Source organism: Eucalyptus grandis, chromosome 11, assembly GCF_016545825.1.
Source record: "Eucalyptus grandis isolate ANBG69807.140 chromosome 11, ASM1654582v1, whole genome shotgun sequence".
NCBI lineage: Eukaryota > Viridiplantae > Streptophyta > Magnoliopsida > Myrtales > Myrtaceae > Eucalyptus > Eucalyptus grandis.
Genome location: NC_052622.1, coordinates 47184767 through 47204531, shown reverse-complemented (window position 1 = coordinate 47204531; position 19765 = coordinate 47184767). Strand labels below are relative to the sequence as shown.

At 39.6% G+C, this 19765-nt stretch overlaps 2 protein-coding genes across 5 annotated transcripts; one reads left to right on the top strand and one right to left on the bottom strand.

Annotated features, from left to right (window-relative positions):
* The first annotated feature begins 12798 nt into the window (after window positions 1-12798).
* LOC104426757 (beta-glucosidase 11) lies at window positions 12799-17685 on the top strand. Of its 4 annotated transcripts, none has more exons than XM_018865296.2 (13): window positions 12799-12961; window positions 13105-13228; window positions 13386-13449; window positions 14192-14247; window positions 14435-14510; window positions 14618-14689; window positions 14802-14889; window positions 15126-15659; window positions 16045-16265; window positions 16677-16705; window positions 16826-16913; window positions 17070-17160; window positions 17273-17685. In XM_018865296.2, exons 4-13 carry the CDS (start codon window positions 14197-14199, stop codon window positions 17511-17513), a joined length of 1491 nt encoding a protein of 496 aa, XP_018720841.2. In that variant the 5' UTR covers window positions 12799-12961; window positions 13105-13228; window positions 13386-13449; window positions 14192-14196; the 3' UTR covers window positions 17514-17685. The 4 variants fall into 4 exon arrangements, with proteins under 4 accessions (XP_018720841.2, XP_010038208.2, XP_018720840.2 ...); XM_010039906.3 differs by lacking the exon at window positions 12799-12961 and having other exon boundaries at window positions 12972-13228; window positions 15126-15381; window positions 15544-15659; XM_018865295.2 differs by lacking the exon at window positions 12799-12961 and having other exon boundaries at window positions 12972-13228.
* Window positions 17686-17759: 74 nt separating this feature from the next.
* On the bottom strand, window positions 17760-19708 carry LOC104426758 (universal stress protein PHOS34). Its single transcript, XM_010039907.3, has 4 exons — window positions 19329-19708; window positions 18786-18880; window positions 18169-18290; window positions 17760-18043 (listed from the first exon to the last, which is right to left on the bottom strand). Exons 1-4 carry the CDS (start codon window positions 19522-19524, stop codon window positions 17956-17958), a joined length of 501 nt encoding a protein of 166 aa, XP_010038209.2. The 5' UTR covers window positions 19525-19708; the 3' UTR covers window positions 17760-17955.
* Between the last annotated feature and the right edge of the window lie 57 nt (window positions 19709-19765).

Sequence of the window (19765 nt, the reverse complement as noted above, 5' to 3'; positions counted from 1 at the left end):
TCAGAACGTTCTTGATTGGTACGCCATCACTTTGCAGGAGACAATCCAGAGAGAGACAGAGAGCAACCGAAAGCACAAAAAAAGGAGGAGACTTTGAAGCGGCGTTCCTTGTCTGGATTGGTACAAGCCGAGAGAGATAGCGGAATCTTTCGCAAAGAGAGAAAAAGTGGAGCCACGATATCCTAACGTGCACACTACCTTCGTGTCGCACCCTTGCGTTGCCAATCTGTCGTTGTCCACCGGCGAGTCTTTTGCAGCGGCGCTCTACCTCGTCATCATGTCAAGCTGAGTCCACACCGTGCAGCATATTTCCAACGGCGTTGACGTTTTCTCAATGAAACCCGCGATCTCGGTGGTCCTTTAACGTCAACGACACTCAGTGTTCGCGACCGTTGCCTGCTGTTTCCTGCACAGCACATTCACCAGACTCAACGATCTCTGGCGGAACACCGCTCGACTCTGTTGCCCCGACAACTACCCCGCATGTTTACATTAATCACTTGTGGTTCCTGCAGATTGCCGATGGCCCTCCAGCAAGTCTTTATCGTCGACCAGCTAGCTTACGAAGCTTGCTGGTTTTAATCTCTTTCTTGAGGTGAGAATCAACTTGAACAAGCTCAAAAATGAACTAGAGTAGAAGATAGGAAGAAATCGTGAGCTCCGACGAGGATCCGGACGAGCTTCAACCACCACAACGTCAAGGACCAGTCAATAAGTAAGATCGCAAGGCTAGGAGGGGCAAAGGACCCGCAGGATCGCCAAATTGGCGATCGGAATTGCCCGTTGCTCCTTATGTGCCTTTCGGCATTAAGCACGTAAGGATGCCCAAGGAGGTTTGGTCGTCGATCAGCGGCTTTTGACCGAAGGAAGCAGGTGTTGCGATCAACAAGGGGGAGCCGTGAGGTAGATCGAAGATGTGGTGGCCCGCCAGTGGCAGGCAGTGGGAGTAGGCCGGCCAAGAGAGAGAGAGAGAGATTGTTGTAGTGAGAGAAAGTTGCCTTCTTAAATGAGCTCCACCTTGAATTTTTGGAGGGATAATGCATATGTAGTCCCCCCCAAGATGAGATCCGGGCTAGGGATTTAATCTTCCAAGATAAGATCAAAAGTCCTTAATTGTTAAACTTTCTTGTGATTGGAGGAAATCAAGCACGTCATATTGGAAGGCTAGGATGAAAACCTCAATGAATGGCCAAGATTAATTTTTGATTAGTGATTAATCAAGGGTATTTTAGTAATTTCCTAACTTTAGGGCATTTTTGTAATTTCATTCAAAAAGGGGATGGGGGTGGTCAGCCAAAGAGTTGGCCACCTCGTGGTGGTCACTAGCCATCAAAACCTTGTCGAAAATGGTCATTTGCCACTGAAGGCGAATCAGACCAATTTAAATCGATTTTGACTAATTCGATCGATCTTTGGCAAAGAATGCATGCTATTAGATCATTAAAAATACTTGTCCTATTCGATCAAACATTTTAGTAACATCTCAAATTAGTCCAATTATCTCATAAATGATATTAGTTGCACTCAGATTTAATGGGCACGCATATTCGGATTTTCTAACCACTTAACGCAATTTCCGCAATTCCCATCCTCAATTGCCAAATTGATCGCAATCGAATTCAATTTAATGAAATATCAATTGAACTTATGATGACCTAATACATTCAAATTGACATTAACACGATGAAACGAACACACTAAAATGAAATTTATGTTCAACTATCAAATTGATCCTTAATTTATCAAATTGAACCTTAATCTAAAATGGGTCAACTTGAATTGCATCGATGGAAACACATTAGCTTGACTTTTCAAAGTTCAATTAAGCTAAATCCATCAAATTGAATGTTCCCTAGTGAAATTGACAAAATCAATTCCGGACTTAGACTATCATTAAGAAAAGGAATTCATTAACGGTGAAATCTTTCAAACTTTGAAGAACTCTTTGAGGCTCTTGATTAGGGTTAAAAATGGAAATTTTCATCGCGTCATGCCAAACTCTAAAATTGGTTCAATGACTAATCGTGAATAGATCAAAATATCGTACAGGAAATTAAGCTAAAATATAACTAGAAAGAAAGTAGTTTTATTTTTATTGAAATTTGAACCTAAATCTGAAAAAAAAATGGAAAAATAGATTCATAATCGATTTTTGAGAATTTTTTTGTGGCCAAAGTCAAATTGAAGCTAAAATAAGATGTTTTGTAGATTTTCACCTTTTTTATTTTTTTATTTTTTTTTTGGTTAAAGGTTGACCAAAAGTTAATATTAATTATTAAAATAATGATTAATAGGAAAATTTTTGATTTTTTTTTTTTAAATTATGACCAAAGTGAAATTAGGACTTTTTGTGAACTTTTTGTACAAAAAGCCAAATTTTGATGCGGGTTGACTTTTACAACTTTTAACTTTTTTTTAGTTTTTGATGAAATGACTAGGAAATTAATCACAAATGAAGGACCCATAAAAAGAAATGAAAAATGATATTTTTGCTCGAGAAACGTGTTCCATCTCGATTGGAAATCTTAATCTCAAATTTTTCCATTGAGGACACATTGGCTAAAAAACAAGTATCAATAGTTATCTCATTTACTCCAATGTGACGAAGATCTACAAAGATAGCCCTTAAAAGCAAATATTCCACAGATACAGTGAACTTAGCTCTCGTGCTACAATACAAAATCTCAAATTCAACGATTTCAAGAATTACTATTATCATGATCACCTTGACGCTCTTCTACTCTAAAAGTCAGAGAAATACACCATAAATGTCAAAACTTGGCACGGGTGGATAAATAAGTGCCAAACTTTCAAAATGTATACTAAAGTGTCATATTCAGAGAAAAAAATGAACATTTAAGTGCGAATGGTGAGAATTTCCGACCAAATAGTTGAAGTGGCTTTTTCCGACAAGATTTTTAATTGATATGGCAATTCGTTTAAAAAAAGATTATCAACGTAGACACCAAGACTATGCTAAATGACTTCATTTTTTTAGCATTTAAGTTATCACTTTCTGCAAAACTTGGCATATAAGTGTTCACTTTTAACTACGAGTAACACTTAAGTGATCACTTACATCATAACTTGACGCTTGAGTAATCTTTTTTTAACCATGACTGGCACTTAAGTGAACATTGAGGATGACGTCGTTTTAGACAAGGATTCCCAAAGTAGACATGTTGGCAAGCTACGTAAACCGGTTTTATTAATAACATAATGCCATGTCATATTTCTAGCTAACACGTTGAATTTCTGGTAAGCTCGTTAGAGTTGGCACTTAAATATCTAATTTTAAAAAAAATGCATTTAAATGTACCTTTTTAATTTTTGGCTTCCATTCGTGCCAAGTTTTAGCACTTTTTTGGTGTACTTTCTCCTCTAAAGTTGATGCTGCTCCATCTCTATGCACCTAAGTTCGGTTAAAGCACTACAACATTGTCTCTATTTCATCTTAGAACTTTCTAAAGATACTTTGGGTATATATAGAGAGTCGCTTCATAATAACACCCGATTTTCAACCAAGGTTCAAATTGTCTGGAATCAAAATCGGCACAAGCTTTTTTTTTTTATACTTATCTTTGAGTGCAAGGTCATAGTTAGAGATAAAATCACTCAAACATGTTTGTCTATGTATGTATCCATCAAAAAAAAAAAAAGCATTCACTCACTTTTTGATTAGTTGATATGCCCACGAGAAAGGAATTTTTCAAATATATTGGCACCCACTTTTTCCTATTCCTCATACAATGTTCGAAGTCAGTCATTATCATGGAATCCATGTGCATGAATTAGCTCACCTTCCAAGCAATCTCAAAATCACTTACATATAATGAGTTGTAAACTACTATTCTATTGCTAACTTTATACCATTATATTGAAAATGACCTACTAATTTTTGTAGCAATTTTTGCATTACATTTCATAAACAAAGGCAATGACGAAAGCAAATTGCTTTATAGTGGTCAGTAATAATAGCTTGAGGGGCGTTTCCTGACATGCAATCAAGTCAAGCTTTAATCAACCCGGGATGAAAGAGCTTGTTGTCTCATTGCAAGCAAACCACATCCTGACAAAACTAAGTGACCATGATGATTGACACCAACAAATGGAGAAAAAGGCATATCATATTTATTTGTCAAATAAGTGGTATCAAATATGACTACATCTCCAAAATATATATGCGCATCTCTTGATTGTGCGTCCACCCAAAAAACATTATGCAATCTCTATTCATCATCCAAATCAAACATAAAATAAAACTATAATTTTTCAAATGCATGGTTGAAAAATAATTGAAAAGTGCTTGCCCATCTCCTTCTTACAATTTCAACATTTTTGTACTTTGTAACATGATGCTGAACATCTTCTTTCAAAATGTAAGATCTCATTTCCTCCTTCTTCAACAACTAATTCTTGAAATGAATTATTTGTTCTAACCCTACATCATAGTGCAACTTGATTTTTCTTTTTTGTTCAGGAGTCAATATTCTGTGTGATGTAAAGAATATAGTGCTTGAAGAGTGTAAGCGAAAGAGGAAAATTGATATTTTTATAATTAGGATTACATCAATATATATAGTGAGCCTTGGGGTTCACTAATAATGAAGAAGACTAAACTATCCTTCAACAGAAGAAGACTAAGCTACCCTTCAACACTCCCCTCAAGCTGGAGCATAAATATTAGAAGCCCCAACTTGTTACATAAAGTAGTCACTCTACTACCCCGTAATGACTTAGTGAAAAGATCAGCAAGTTGGTCTTTGGTCCATGTAAATTGGAGTGTTATGTCCTTATTTTGAATCTTTTCTCGCACAAAATGGCAATCTACTTCAATATGCTTCTCGTGCGCTCATGAAAACCAGATTTGAAGCAATATGCATAGCGGACTGGTTATCACAACACAAAATTGAGGAAGCTAAAGATGGCATGCTAAGTTCAAATAACAACATCCTCAATCAAAGCAACTCACTAGTCACATAATCCATTGCTCAATATTCTGCCTCTACACTTGATCAAGACATTGCCTATTGCTTCTTACTTTTCCAACTCACAAAATTGCCTCCCCAAGAACACATAGTAGCCAGAAGTTGATCTTCTATCATTAGTGCATCTAGCCTAATTAGCATCGTAGTAGCCGTGACACTAAGATGTCCATGATTCTTGAACGGATCCCTTTACCTAGTGCTCCCTTCAAGTATTTAACAACACTTTCCAATGTGTAGTGCGAGGAGTACTCATAAATTGACTAACCATGCTAACAGCAAAACAAATATTTGGTCGGGTGACAGCTAATTAGTTGAGCTTACCCACTAACCTCCGCGATACTTACTCAAATCACGAAGTAAGTCTCCATGTTCCGCATCAAGTTTCACATTAGGATCCATTAGAGTATCGATAGGCTTAGCTCCAAGAAAACCAACCTTACTAAGGATACTAAACAAAGAATGATCCACGGTGCAACGCCGCAAACCAAATCAAATAACCGCATCACTAAAATGACAAACCAAGCATGAGGAGACAGTTTTAACTCATGATGCCTTGTGCAGCAACAAACACTATTAGACTCTCCCCGAGCAACAAACCTCGAGAGTTGCTCCATACATATATACCTACGCTGCCAAGTCACCATGAAGGACATGAAGTTGATGAAGAGTCCAATCATATTGAACAGCAAGAGAAATGAAAATACAAATAGAAGGTATATTTGCGATAGGAGAAAACGATCAGCATAATCAACTCCATAGGTTTGAGTGTAACCTTTGGCAACCAAACGCGCCTTTAGCTGCTCAACAAAACCATCTAGCTAAAACTTCACTATGAAAACCCAACGAGACCCCACAAACTATTTGTCACAGGTGATTATGTAAGATGCCATGTCTCATTTTCCTATATAGCGCCCGTATTTCATCCTCCATAGCCCACTACCAACCTGGATGAGCAAAGGCTTTTGCAATAGTATTTGGCATAGACACGATAGATAAAGAAGCAACAAACGAAGAATATGTAGGAGAAAGACAATCATAGGATAAAAACTGAGAAAAAGGCTTACTAGTATGTGTATGATTAGACAAAGTAGTAGAAGGGTAAACCGGGGAATTGGGTTGACCAATGCAAGAACACATACCCTTGCACGATGCAATGGGAATATCAATAGTAGCATCGGGCTCGGGGAAGAAACTAGCGAATCAGAGACCTAGGCATTAATTGATGGAGAATCATGCATATCCAATGCAGGCAGCGATTGTACTACCTCGCGTTGAACAAGACGATGCCGTTGAAAGTCCTATCAACAAATTGAAAATCGAGCAACCCCCAAGTATACTTGGCAAGGGGACTGACGGTGAAGGAGTCATGGCCAAGGACAATGTATCTTTAAAAGGAGTCATCGATTGGGCAAGAGAAGAGTAACATGACCGATGCTCAAAAATGTTATATTTGCCAAGACATACAACCGCCGACTAACCAGACTATAATACTTGTACCCTTTCTAAGTTCGAGAGTACCTAAGAAACATACATTTGTCAGCCTCAGTAGATTGAGCTTATCATGACCAGGGGCGAGACAATGCACAAAACAAACATAGCCAAACACACGGAGTGGTAAAGAAAAAAGTGAACTTGTAGGATGGAGAGTAGAATAAGGTATGCCCCCCACGAAGTACGGAGGATAGGAGGCAATTTATGAGATAGCATGCCATAAGAATAGCATGGACAAGGAGACAACGAGCAACATTCAAGAGATGGTGATTTTTTCGTTCCGCCACCTCATTTGACTGGAGAGTATAGGGACGGGAGGTTTATTGTAAAATCCTGTGAGATAAAAAAATGATTGAAAACTAGAGTAAATGACCATATATTCTTTGGCGTTATCGGAGTGCAAACATTTAATAGAAACATAATACTGATTGAGAATCTTTAAGTAAAACATACGAAAACAGGAAAACTTCAATTCGATCTTTTATTAAATATAACCACATTACGTGGGAATAATTATCCACGAACGTAATAAGGTACTTGTAACTAGACATATCATTGACACGACATGGCCCCCAAGCATTAGAATGGACCAACTCAAAAAGACTTGACACACGACTTTGGACACTGGAAGGGAAAGATACCTAATGATGTTTGCTAAATTGGCAAGCATCGCACTAGATAGGGCTCATAAAAGATGAAACAAGAGAAAATGAAGTATGTCGGCAATGGATGACCCATACAACAATGCATTCTAAAGAAGTCAAAGGTGGTGTTCTTCGAATGGCCATAGTAATAAGTTCTTTGTTTAGGTAGTACAACCCATTGACTCATGCCCTCCACCAATCATCCATCCAGTCCTCGATCCTAAAAGACACAACGAGTGGAGGTAAATATCACAAAACAACTCGAATCTCTAGTATGGGAACTAACAAAACCAAGTTATATGGGAAAGCTGGTAAATGGTAAATAGATGAAAGAGAAAGAAAGGGACCCAAGGTTACATCTCCTTGACTAGTGATATAAGACTATGAACCGCCGCAAGTGTAACTTGTAACTAGGCGACATAGGGGTAATACTAAACAATAAGTTAGAGTTACAGTCATATGATTGGTGGCACTTTGATTCTACGACCCAAGAAGTGGGTGCAGAGAGTAAACAAGATGAACTACCTGAAAAGTTTGTGCCAAAGTAGTGAGGGGAATTGAGGAATCCACCACCTAGTGGGGACATAAAAGGACTCATACTTGGCACAAGACAACATAATAATGCTAAGCAATTCTTATGACTAATCAGCAACCTTCTACACTGAGTCACCCACTTCGACATAAGCAACCTTGTGGACAAAGCTCGGGATATAGAGTATAGTAATAAGCCTTAGTATGTTCAGGTTGCTAATAGTGGTTGCAATAACGTGAACTTCTAACACCCCTCCGCCACAACAACCACGACCCAAAGAGAAACCAAATCTGCCACAGCCACAGGAACCATGCCTCCAGCCTCCACGACCACCAGAAGACTAAGAAACCATAGCACTTACTACAAGTGCATAATAAAGTACAGATGATGAAGTAGGCATGCATCGAAGGACCCGAGAGAAGATCTTATCAACTGATGCAAGAGTACTTTGAGAAGTAATCTGTTAAGAATGAGCAAGACTAAGCCCGGAGAAATAACAACTCTCATACCTTCCTAATGCTTGGCCAACTTTTTAATGTCATCAATGGCAGGCAAATAAGTGTCCGATCTCTCACAAAGAGTGGTAAACCTAGAATAGTAATTGGATATAGACATATCTCACCACACGTGGATCAAATAACTCCTCCAAACATCACAAACATTGCTCGTATTATCTCTTCCTAAAAACTTCAATAGCACACTTGTCCCAAATGCTTTGGCTATTATATATATGTCACGTGAAGTATGTGGAATCAGCGATATTAACGTGATGTGCGAATGGCAGCATTGCTAGAGCACCAATCATTCACCTTCATTTGTTTTGTTTTTATCCAAATGAGAAGGTGAAGTCGGATCACTCATTGTTTGGTGGCCCACAATTCGTCTCAACCGTCATAGACCAAGAAAGGGTAATTGGTCTCATTTTTGCTTAACAGAACTCAACTTCAGATTAGTAAGACTAATATCCATGCTCACACTAGGTTCAAAGTTTCTAGCCATAACTCAATAATAAACGAGAAAACTATTCATATATACCAGCGACACTAAACCATCCAACACAAGTTCTGAATCAACACAAAACCTATCAAAAATTCCAACACAAACAAACCCACATCACTTTTCGTTTAAGAAATGAATTCACTAATCATTATATGAAAACCGACCGATCAAACTCTCAAATGATTGCATTCACTACTCTCTTGCAATCCTTGGCCACATCATAGAAGATGGGTAATTCGCGCATCACCTAGAAGAACTTCATATCCTATTGCTTCAAAGTGCTTGGAAAGTCGACACCAACTGGATGCTTCCCCGAAGAGGAAGGAGGAGCAAACCTCGTTGCGACGCCATTCTAGTTTGCGAGAATAGGCAAGCACAGCTACGGTTCGACGATGCTAGATCAGTTTGCCAAACCTGCGGCAGTGACTAGAGCATTGTGGATGTGCTGTCTGGCAACGGTGGTTTCTTGCGTCTAGCAATGGTAGTTTTCCGAGTGATGTAACAATGACCATCGGCTAGGGTAAAGCTGTATTTTTGTGGCTCGATACCATGTAAGGGAAAGAAGAAAATTGTTTATTTTTTTTTAGTTAGGGATTACATCAATATCTATAGTGAGCATTAGGGTTCACTAATAATGAGGAAGACTAAACTACCCTTCCACAAAGATATGTTAAATGATTATGATTGAATACAACTTTTGTTATTTCCCATACGAGACTCAACTAGATGTACTCAACCATTGTTAGGCAAGTGCATCTTTTCTCTAATCTTGATTTAATCAACTCATTTTAGTCTTGGACCCTTAACGACTGCAACAAGTACTACACCACTTTTTTCCGTTGTTGCCTTTTCTTTTACAGGTTCAACACTGTCTTGCCAAATCCCACTTTTTTAGCAAAATTGTTATAAAATGCATAAGCCTTATCATATAAATTAAAACTACATACCTATACAGGTGCAAATTTCATGTTCTTCAGTATAGTGACGCTTTCATCCCTAGTATGTTCGATTGCATTGATCATCCCGTCTTCATCACCACCACTATTTTCATTAGTGAAGTTACTTTCATTATGAACTTCATCCATCCCGAACAAGATAAGAAGAAAAAATTATGCATTTTATGTCTAAAATATATAGATACAAACTAAAATTCGATGACGGTGAATACCTATTGCTTTTTGCAATCAAAAAAGCGAGAGATGAACAAATCTTTCTCAATAGTTACACTTATTTAATTACAAAATCTTACAATAGTCGAAAAGTTCAAAGTATACAAGATAATTACATAACTATTTTTTTAGTTATTGAGTTCTTTTAAATTTGAAACAATATCTGCATAATATTTTCTTTGGCTGGAGATAAGATCCACTATTTTGAAAGTTACAATTGAGCTCTTCATATATTTTTTATTGTTTCTTCGCATATCAACCAATTTCAATTCGTTCCTTACGATTTAGTCTCTCAATTGTAGCTTGTGGGGAAAGAAATAAATGTGGAACCGGCCGAGGAAGTTTACCGGTTTCCTCAAGAAAATCTCGTGGCTGAGCTTTGACCGTGTCTCTGTCGTCGTATGGAGACAGTCCCTTCAGCATTTTCCCAATATACATTACATCATCGTATTGATCAGATGGGACAAGAATCGCCCCTCCCATGTTCATTTATTACTCTACAGCGAAACTGGCGGCCGCTGGCAGCAATGTGACCACCCTGACCCTGAAAGTGAAGAGCCCGAGTCAACATTTAATTCTTCGGTGAGGCCCAAATCTGGCAAAAGACTCGTATCTCACCGGGGAAAATGCACGTGATTACGATAAGCTGCGGTCGTGCAACTAATCTCTAAAGAGAGCATTAACTACAAGTACCTGTCAATAGTAGAGAAGAGAGTGAGATTGTCTGTCGGTGGTAGAGAAGAGAGTGAGATTCGTCATCTTCATTGCCAACTGTCGCCATTGCTGTGGCCACCACACATGTCGATTTCTAACCTTATTTATACATATGTAAATTCAATTTAAAATTGTTCAGTTTAGTTAGAAATCTTTGTGAAATTTCAATTCATGGCCAGTTTTTGCCGGAATTGATTGACGTTGGGGTATGTCAGGTAGGATGTCCATCCATAACTGGACCATCATGTCAAAGATTTCTTCGCGAAGATAGAAAGGATTATTTTGAAATTTCGTGTATAAGTTTAGGACTAGATTAATAAAATTTAGAAGTTTAGAATTAGATTGTAACATGACATTTTCTCCAAATTGTGGTCATTAAGCTTAGCTGGGAAATGAAATTGTGGTCATTAAGCTTAGCTGTGAAATGGGTTCGATGATTGCACACTCAAAAGCTAATATTTTTTATGTTCTAAAACTATTTTTCAGTTTTAGACTTATTTTTGGAATATGAATCCGTTTGATAAAATTATTTTATTTTTTTATATCTAAAATAGACTAAACTTTAGAAATAGGTTCGGAACAAAAATTAGAAGTAATTTTTTTTATTTCTCTATTTTTAAAAATGAGAAATAAAAACTCTTATCATTATTTGTCCTCACTATTAGTCAATAGCCCATTTATCGCTGTCACTGTTCTTCGATCACCTACGGTTGCTGTCGCCGATTGCTTGTCGACAGTCAACTTTAGTTGACTACCCACCACTAGTTGCCGGTCGCTGGCCACCGTCGCCGCTTGAGAGAGAAAAAATTGTATTGTTATTAAATGAATTTATATTTTGGGAATATAAATTTTGTATCGTTATCAAATATGTATTTTTACTTAAAAACTTATCTAAAAATAGAAATAGAAAAAAATTATTTCTTTTTTAGAAATCAATTTTGATTAGAATAGTTGTCATTTGCGCGTTCAATGGTTGACGTAGACTACGTCTTAAATATTCTACTTTAATTTTTGTTTCAGAATAGATAGATTTTATGTCTAAGTGGGCTCAAATCTTGGAAGCTGTGGAGGTTGCTCAACATCTGGGCCAGACAGAGGTCGGGAGCCATTGAAGACGGTGTCGGGGGAGCAGAAAAATCGTTGTTTATCGTTTTTATGGCGCGATAAACGGTGGAGACGACCGTGAGAGTGGTGCAGCAATATCATCTTTAACGGTTGGTTAGACAATATTGGGAAGGAAAAAGACATTTCTGAAAATACAATCATATTTGGATAGACGAAAAGAGACGGAAGGAAAAAAAAAAAAAGGAATTAGAATGTACAAGGAAAGATAAAGAACGATTGATCCGATCAATTTTAAGCCCATTTTAAATCTCTTTAAATATCTCTACACATGAAGGGATTTCAAAGGATTTGAAGAGATCTGTGTATTAGCATATAAATTAATTTTCTTTCTCACTTCTATCCATTATTCACATCTATTTGCAAATAAGATGATACTTCTGTCGTAATACATTCATTTCCTTTCTTTTCCATCCCTCCAAACTCTGTTTTTTTCTCTCATAATTATTTTGATTCCTTTCTTTTCGTTCCTAATTAGTATTGAAATATCCCAAGTCATATAACTATCGGATTTATGTGTATGTGTGTGTGTATATATATAAAAGATCTCCCTCCACCTATTTGTTTAAATTTTTAGGTTAAATTTTTAAACATGCTATTGAATTTCTGCTCACAAACACCTTGTTCTAGTGTATATCAAAGTGCGTCATCTATTAGCTCGCAAGTCCATCCAAACTGAGGGTTAAATTATCTTTGAAGATTAGTACAAACCGAAACCATGACCAAAAAAAAAAAGAAAGAAAGTAGTGGTAAAAAGAAAGATCGTACTGAAACTATACATGGACCAAAGAAATTGACTTATCTAGAACCTGTAAAGTGCACGGACGAAATCTCACAAAACTATATGGACCAAAGAAATGACTTATCCAGAACCTTTAAAGTGCTCGTAGATTGCTGTGCTTGCTGTTTGTGGCTCGGTCTTCGTCATATTGGGTGCTTGTGCTTGTGTAGGTAAAAGATCACATAGAGTTTCATGGTAGAAAAGCTGTTGCATTTTTGTCTTCTGACGTGCTCTCCACGAGATGAAAAGACAATCATGTTTAGAAAAATTCGAGACGCCTCACTGGAATTAAGGGTGCATGCATCGTGAGCATTCAAATCGAGTGAAAAGGGCCGAGAAAATGATGCAAACCACACGACGAGTACCCCAAGAATCGCTTGGTCTACATGAGAACCAACAATCTGTGGAAACTGGAGTCTTCCTGGACCACACGACAGAATACCAAGTCGAGAACGCAAACTTCTTGTTGTCTGTTAGTACATGAAGGATCATAAATGAGAGCAAGGACCAAGATGTTCTTGGTAACTCTCTCTCTCTCTCACACACACGCGCGCGCGCGCGTACTCTTACCCACATTCATTTACAAGCCGTAAATGATGAACTCGTTTAACTTGTGTGTGCCTGTGACCGTCAGTCCACTTTTAAAGAAAAAGAAAATGTGCAGGCTCAGTTTTTTGCTGATTCTTGCTGTGCAATCAGCTCTACCTGCTGTCTTTGGAGCTGATACATACAGTCGATACGACTTCCCACCCGGATTCGTCTTTGGTTCGGGCACATCCGCTTACCAGGTTCTAGCAACTTCCCACGTTGTTTCACTTTGGAGATATTAACAAGTTTTGGGAGAATTATGGTGAATGCTAACCATGTGCTGTTATCAACTTTCATGTTTTATTCATCATATATTTCTAATTAAAGATGTGTACCTAAAATGTGCGAGTATATTAGATTGAAGGGGCAGCAAATGAAGATGGAAGGACGCCCAGTGTCTGGGACACCTTCGCCCATGCAGGTGACGGTCGATCTATTTCTCGTCTCTGCGCGAGCTTGTGGTCACTCACACGTGCGCGTTTGTTGAGTCATCATTGTTCCTTTTCAGTTTCATGTTTGTGTTTCGTGCAAATAGTTTGTTTTCCTTTTCTCTTGCTCGCTTGCGTGAATGCACACGGTTATCTGTGGGGGAGAGATTTGCAGGTGGATGTTCACTTTGCTAGGAAACAAGCAGTTATTCTCTTAGGTTCTTCTTCATCGAACTTGCAAACTATGATTATCAGATAGTTCATAAAAAATCATAAACATTCATTATTTGTAGCAAGACTGTTTTATCAGATGGAATGGGGAGAATTTTCCCGTCAAAGGATGGAAAACTCTACTTGCTAAGCAAACTTAAACAGAATTTAGCCGCACTTATTACAGGGTATAGCTCTCCAAATTTACGCCTACCATTTATAGATCTCATCTAACTACTACTGTTGTGACTAATGGTGAAATCACCATGAAAAAAAGAGCATTCTGTGACATGGCCATACTGGCAAAGCATTCATTGTCATTCGTGGTCAAGATGATTCTGCTGATCTTAGAATATCGAGCTGTCTAGCACATTACATCAGCATCTTCAATTACAAAAGCAATTATTCTGTTTCGAACTCCAGTGAAGGTGATCGAGTCAATACTTTTGTGGCATTTTTCAGTTAAACATTTGTTCTTTTGAGGACAGTTTAACGAAAAGAGAAGTTACCCGCTTGATATTCCAGGTTTTATGAATGGAGCAACCGGAGATGTAGCTTGTGACGGGTATCACAAATACAAGGTTCGACTCCCAAAACCTGACTTATGGAACAAGATATTGCAGTGTTATGGGGAGCTGAATAATTTGTTTACACTAATTTTCTCGGTCATGGCTATAGCCTATATTACATGACCACAGAGGGATTGTAATTGTATATTTGAGGACTACGTTTTATCTATGCATTGTAAGGTAGGGGCCTTTCTTGCAGGAAGATGTTCAACTCATGGCGGAGACAGGCCTAGATGCCTACAGGTTCTCAATTTCATGGTCAAGACTCATTCCACGTAGGAACTTGTAGTTTACTCGAAAATTTAAGCTAACGCAGAGAATTAATTTGACATCCTTTTCTGAAGCATCAGACAACATTGATCTCTCTCTTTTGCTCCTCCAGATGGCCGAGGACCGGTGAATCCAAAGGGTTTACGGTATTACAATAACCTCATTAACGAACTTATTAAGAGCGGTTAGTGCAGAATCGGATCGAGAACTGCAAATGAAGTTAATGCCAATTTGCTTACAGATGTTCCTCATCATACTGCTAAACTCTATCTTTTCTGAAACTGATGGGCAAGCAGGTATCCAACCGCACATCACTTTATACCATTTTGACTTGCCACAAGAGCTTGAGGATGAGTATGGAGGCTGGGTTAGTCGTAAAATCATGTATGTATATCGAACTTTGCTGGTCTGAGTTTCAATCGTTTCTCCTCCTCCAGGGCATATAGTTAGGATTAAAACTATGAACGAATATGAAATGAGAAGCAACAATGCATAACTCAGCATGTTATCGTGATTAAGGAAACCAAAAGTCAAAATGGACATCATCGTTATAGGCGAAAAAATAGTTTGAAACCAAGACTTGCCCTTATTGAGAAGAAACTCTCCTCTTCTGGTTGCAGAGAAGATTTCACAGCTTATGCAGATGTATGCTTCAGGGAGTTTGGCGACCGTGTTCAGTATTGGTCTACTGTGAACGAGCCTAACATTTTTGCTATTGGAGGATACGACCAAGGGATTGCCCCGCCTAGACGGTGCTCTCCTCCGTTTGCATTCAACTGCACCAAAGGCAACTCCTCAACGGAGCCGTATCTTGCAGTTCATAACATCTTGTTAGCGCATGCATTGGTAGCAAAACTATATAGAGAGAAATATAAGGTATGCCGATTAGTTACAGAAATGTCTTGTGCCAGTTTTCCTGCTTCATATGTTTTTGTGGCCTCTTCGATTCTTCGGGGCCAATATGTCCTTCCTTTTGATATGATAAAACGAAAAGAAAGCATATTATCTGGCTTTGGTGCATTGACATTGGTGTTGCAGCTGAAGCAGCAGGGTTTTATAGGTCTCAGCGTGTATGTTTTTGGGATTTATCCTTTCACAAACTCGACAGAGGACCTTACTGCTGTGCAGCGAGCCAGTGATTTCTTCATCGGCTGGTAGATCTCGAATTCTTATTGCTGCAGTGTGTTTTTCTTTCTTCTTTTTAAAATCAGTGACTGCATTTCCTTACTGGAAACAGTTTCACGAAGAGAAGTTACTAGGATTCTACTCTTAACAGTGATCAGTTACTATATCAGCTCTACCCTTTAGGCCTATGCTAACAAACACGTTTGTTTCAAAGAAAATGATCATGGCTTCGCACGAGTATTTCTGCTACATCGAGACACATTTGAAGGTGGAATTCTATGCTAACCAGTAGAAAAGCGAAATTTCTACTGATTTCCGATCCGTTTCATCGTATTCTTTGACCCAAGTAATTTCTCACGCGAAGCTGTGAGGATTTTCGAAGCCCTCCAACCCTTGCCGTTGAAACATTTTCAGGTTGGTGCATCCTCTGATATATGGAGATTACCCAAGAGCGATGAAGCAAAACGTGGGGTCTAGACTTCCGGCCTTCACTCCTCTCGAATTGAAACAAGTGAAGGGTTCGGCCGACTTCCTGGGATTGATATATTACACCTCCATTACCATCAAAGATAAGTCCAGCAGCCTGGAGGAAGAACCCAGAGACTTCAACCGAGACATGGGTGTCGAATTTATCAGTACGTTTTCCTACATTTGCATTGCCATCTACATTGTTTGCTTCGAGGAACAAGCTTCACTTGAAGTTAATAATGTTTCACTGAAGAGATTTTTGCAGCAGCAGAAGTTTGCGAAGGCTACTGACAGAATTAGCTGTCAAAGACATGGATTTAGGAAGCATTTCATTTGCATAATTCACAATACATTACCCTGATGAGTGATCAAGTATGGTGGTGTCAGCCTCCCTTTTGGCCTTGTGCATAATTTGTAGACGTTTGCGTCGATATCATGCGTAATTAATAGTAATTCCGCACAAGTAAACTACCGTAATCAGACGAGTTATCGTAATCCTTGGACATTTTTCTGTGCTTGAACATTGCTAATCCAGGGCCAGTCCAAATTGACTCACTGATTTTTTTCCTTTTCGGCAGCTAATGTAAACGCTTCCCAGATTTTCGAGGTGAGGATCGATGTCTTACGCACGCAAAGTTGCGATCTTTCCTGTTTTCATCTCCTTTTCCATCCCATGGTTCGTTTGCAGTTTAGTGTTTTTATCCACTTCTCCATCCCATGGTTGTAGGAGCCGATCATGCCGGAGGGTCTTCAGCAAGTGCTTGAGTACTTCAAGCAAGTCTATGGCAACCCTCCTCTCCTCATATATGAAAATGGTCTCTCTCTCTCCCTCTCCCTCTCCTTCTCTCTCTCTCACGTAAACTCTTTCTCACCACAAAGATACAAGCGTTTGCTTCTCGAGACGAAACACCGCATCTCAGGATAATAGCACAGCCTTATCGACTCGTTCATAAGATTGCCATGCATTGCAGGGAGGCAGACTCGGCGGAACACGACTTTGCGAGACACAGAACGGATTAGCTACATTCACGCTCATATCGGAGCGGTGCTCGACTCGGTGAGGTATGTGATTCTGGAACTCAGCCTAGCCCTCCAGTCTCTTGTGAGATTTTTCCCTGGTCATGATGACCTACCTGGATCATGCTCCGGTTTTGTTTCGTGATGTATCCATCAGGAATGGGTCGAACACCATAGGCTACTTCACCTGGTCCTTCCTAGACGTGCTCGAGCTATTGGCCGGCTTCGAGTCGAGTTTCGGCCACTACTACGTCGATCTGGGCGACCCAGATTTGAAGCGTTACCCGAAGCTGTCAGCGGACTGGTATGCCCAGTTCTTGAAGGGGAAAAGCGTCGGTCCCGAACCTGGTGCTCTCATTGAAATCGGAAGCAACCTATCTGCAGCCGACAGCAAGTGAAAGCAAAAGCTAGTCAGTAGTCTCAGCTCAGGGAGCTTCGTGTTATCCCGTCACCCGCATGCCGGACAGACTCGTTATCAATATTATGTTTGATTGAACTTCTTCGCCTTAGTTAGATTGGCGATGTATGGATATGTTCAATAATCGATATATTTGAAGCAAAGTTTTGAGAAACGATCGACGGTAAGTAATAAACATGGCGTCAGAAGCTTTACCATTCATCCCAAATGCGAGATAACTGAAGGCTGAATGAACAATCTTTAGAACATATAGGCTACGAAGAGACAGAACTTGGTAATTACATTGCAAGTCTAGTCACCTGGCGTGCACGAGCTGAATGCAACCAAGTCTATCAGACAGAGGAAATTCATTTGTCGATGTCATTATATCTATACACTCCATAACGATTTATGATCTACGCAGCTGCTGTCGTCAGAAGGATTTAGCCTTCAATTTTTGGCCTCTTCACGATCATCACAGTGCAATGCGCGTGATGAGAGCAGTAGTCGCTGACGCTGCCCAGAACAGCCCTGCAGGCATAAGCATGTTCTCTTATCGTCAAATGACACAAGGAGGAAGAGACCGATCTACATAAACTCTCTTATCTTTCCACGAGCTTTGCCTTTTAGATATGAAATGAGTAAAGCGCACGTACCTTTTTATAGCTCCATGGCCGCGACTCCCAACAACTAGTACCGAAGCATGATGCTTTTCCACGGCATCACAGAGAACGTTCCTAGCATCGCCCTCCATCACTTGGAAAGTTACATCGTGAACCTGCACAAGATCACCGAAGGATAGACCGTCAGATGTTAATTTCGATACCACAGGTATTAATCGACCGGTTCATCGTATCTCCAAACTGTGCACTGGCATTTAAAAAATCACAACTAAATCATGGGTGTGACGGTCACAGCTTTATATCGATCAAATGATTCCCTTTTCACATCTAAGCGCGTAAACTATAAGGAGAATTATCTTTTTTGAATACTCTTTCTGGCCAGAGGTATCAAAGGCCGAGCTCCAAAAGTCCACCTCAAACTAAATCACAAAGACAGTATTATATCAGTGAAAATGCTGTGATGGTCACAGCTATATTTCGATTTGGGCAAAAGGTTTGTCAATCTTGAGGTCCTATAGACCTTTTCACGCACGATCAAATGCAAAACGAGGACATTATAAGAATGATGACGAAAAGCCTATAGATAAGAACACACTGCAGACACAGGATTTTAACTGGTCATGTGCTGAGAGAGGTCTGAAGCGATTTACCGATCTGCTGTTACAAATGTCCTTGGCCTTTTGTGTGACCCAAGCAGCTACTTTCTTCAAGTCGGCATCGATTATCGGCAAGACCTCTATTACTCCTGTGATATCTCCAAGTTCAATTACTGAAAATCACCATGCGATAGACCGAGAGAAAATAGCTCACTCTACTTGAGTCCCTAGGGAGCACCCAAAAAGGAAATAACAAATGCTCAAAGTTCCAATAATGAACAATAGCACGCCGTCCACCGACAGACAAGCCGCGGATTGTGCATAGCTTAAACATGGGAAATGCACCAGTCTAGACGTCCTAACAACACCTTGCTTCGGCCGTTGAAGTCTTAAAACGGTTCGTGCAAGTATCACCCTGTTTCTTCCACGAATTTCAAATTATGTCACGTCCAAATTTGGCCGTTAAAGAACCATATGTAGGACTCGAAAACGGTAAGTTAATCACAAAGCTTTGCATTCATTAGTGCTCTGAATTTTACTAGGATTTCCGGTTCATTTCCATCTACTCCTGATGTTAGAGATCAGCCGTGATGTTACCGGGATCGCCGAGGCTGATAGCAGAGGTGGGGCTGGGCTTGGCGTGGACGACGATGAGCTTGAAAGGGAAGTGAGGAGCGTAAGGAGCGAAGAAGCGGTCGAGGGTCCACTGGAGAGCGTACAAGCTGAGCTCGCTCTCGTCCACGCCGACCACCATCACTTCTTGCCGTTGCCTCTCTTGTCGAGTATCCTCCATGACGAGCTCCGACTGCGTCACGATTCCTGCCTCGCGCCTCGCTCTCTCTACCGACTTCTGAGTCTCTTCGAGAGGAACCAAACGCTCTCTCTATGAAAATATTATCGTAGGTAAACCGACAGGATGAAGCAGCTGGGAGGAGAAGGTTAGGAAGGTGGACGTGGCTTTTGACAGGTGTTGAGAGAACGAGAAGCCATACGGAATCCGGAATCATGGAGACAAATGGGGAAGAAAAAAGGAA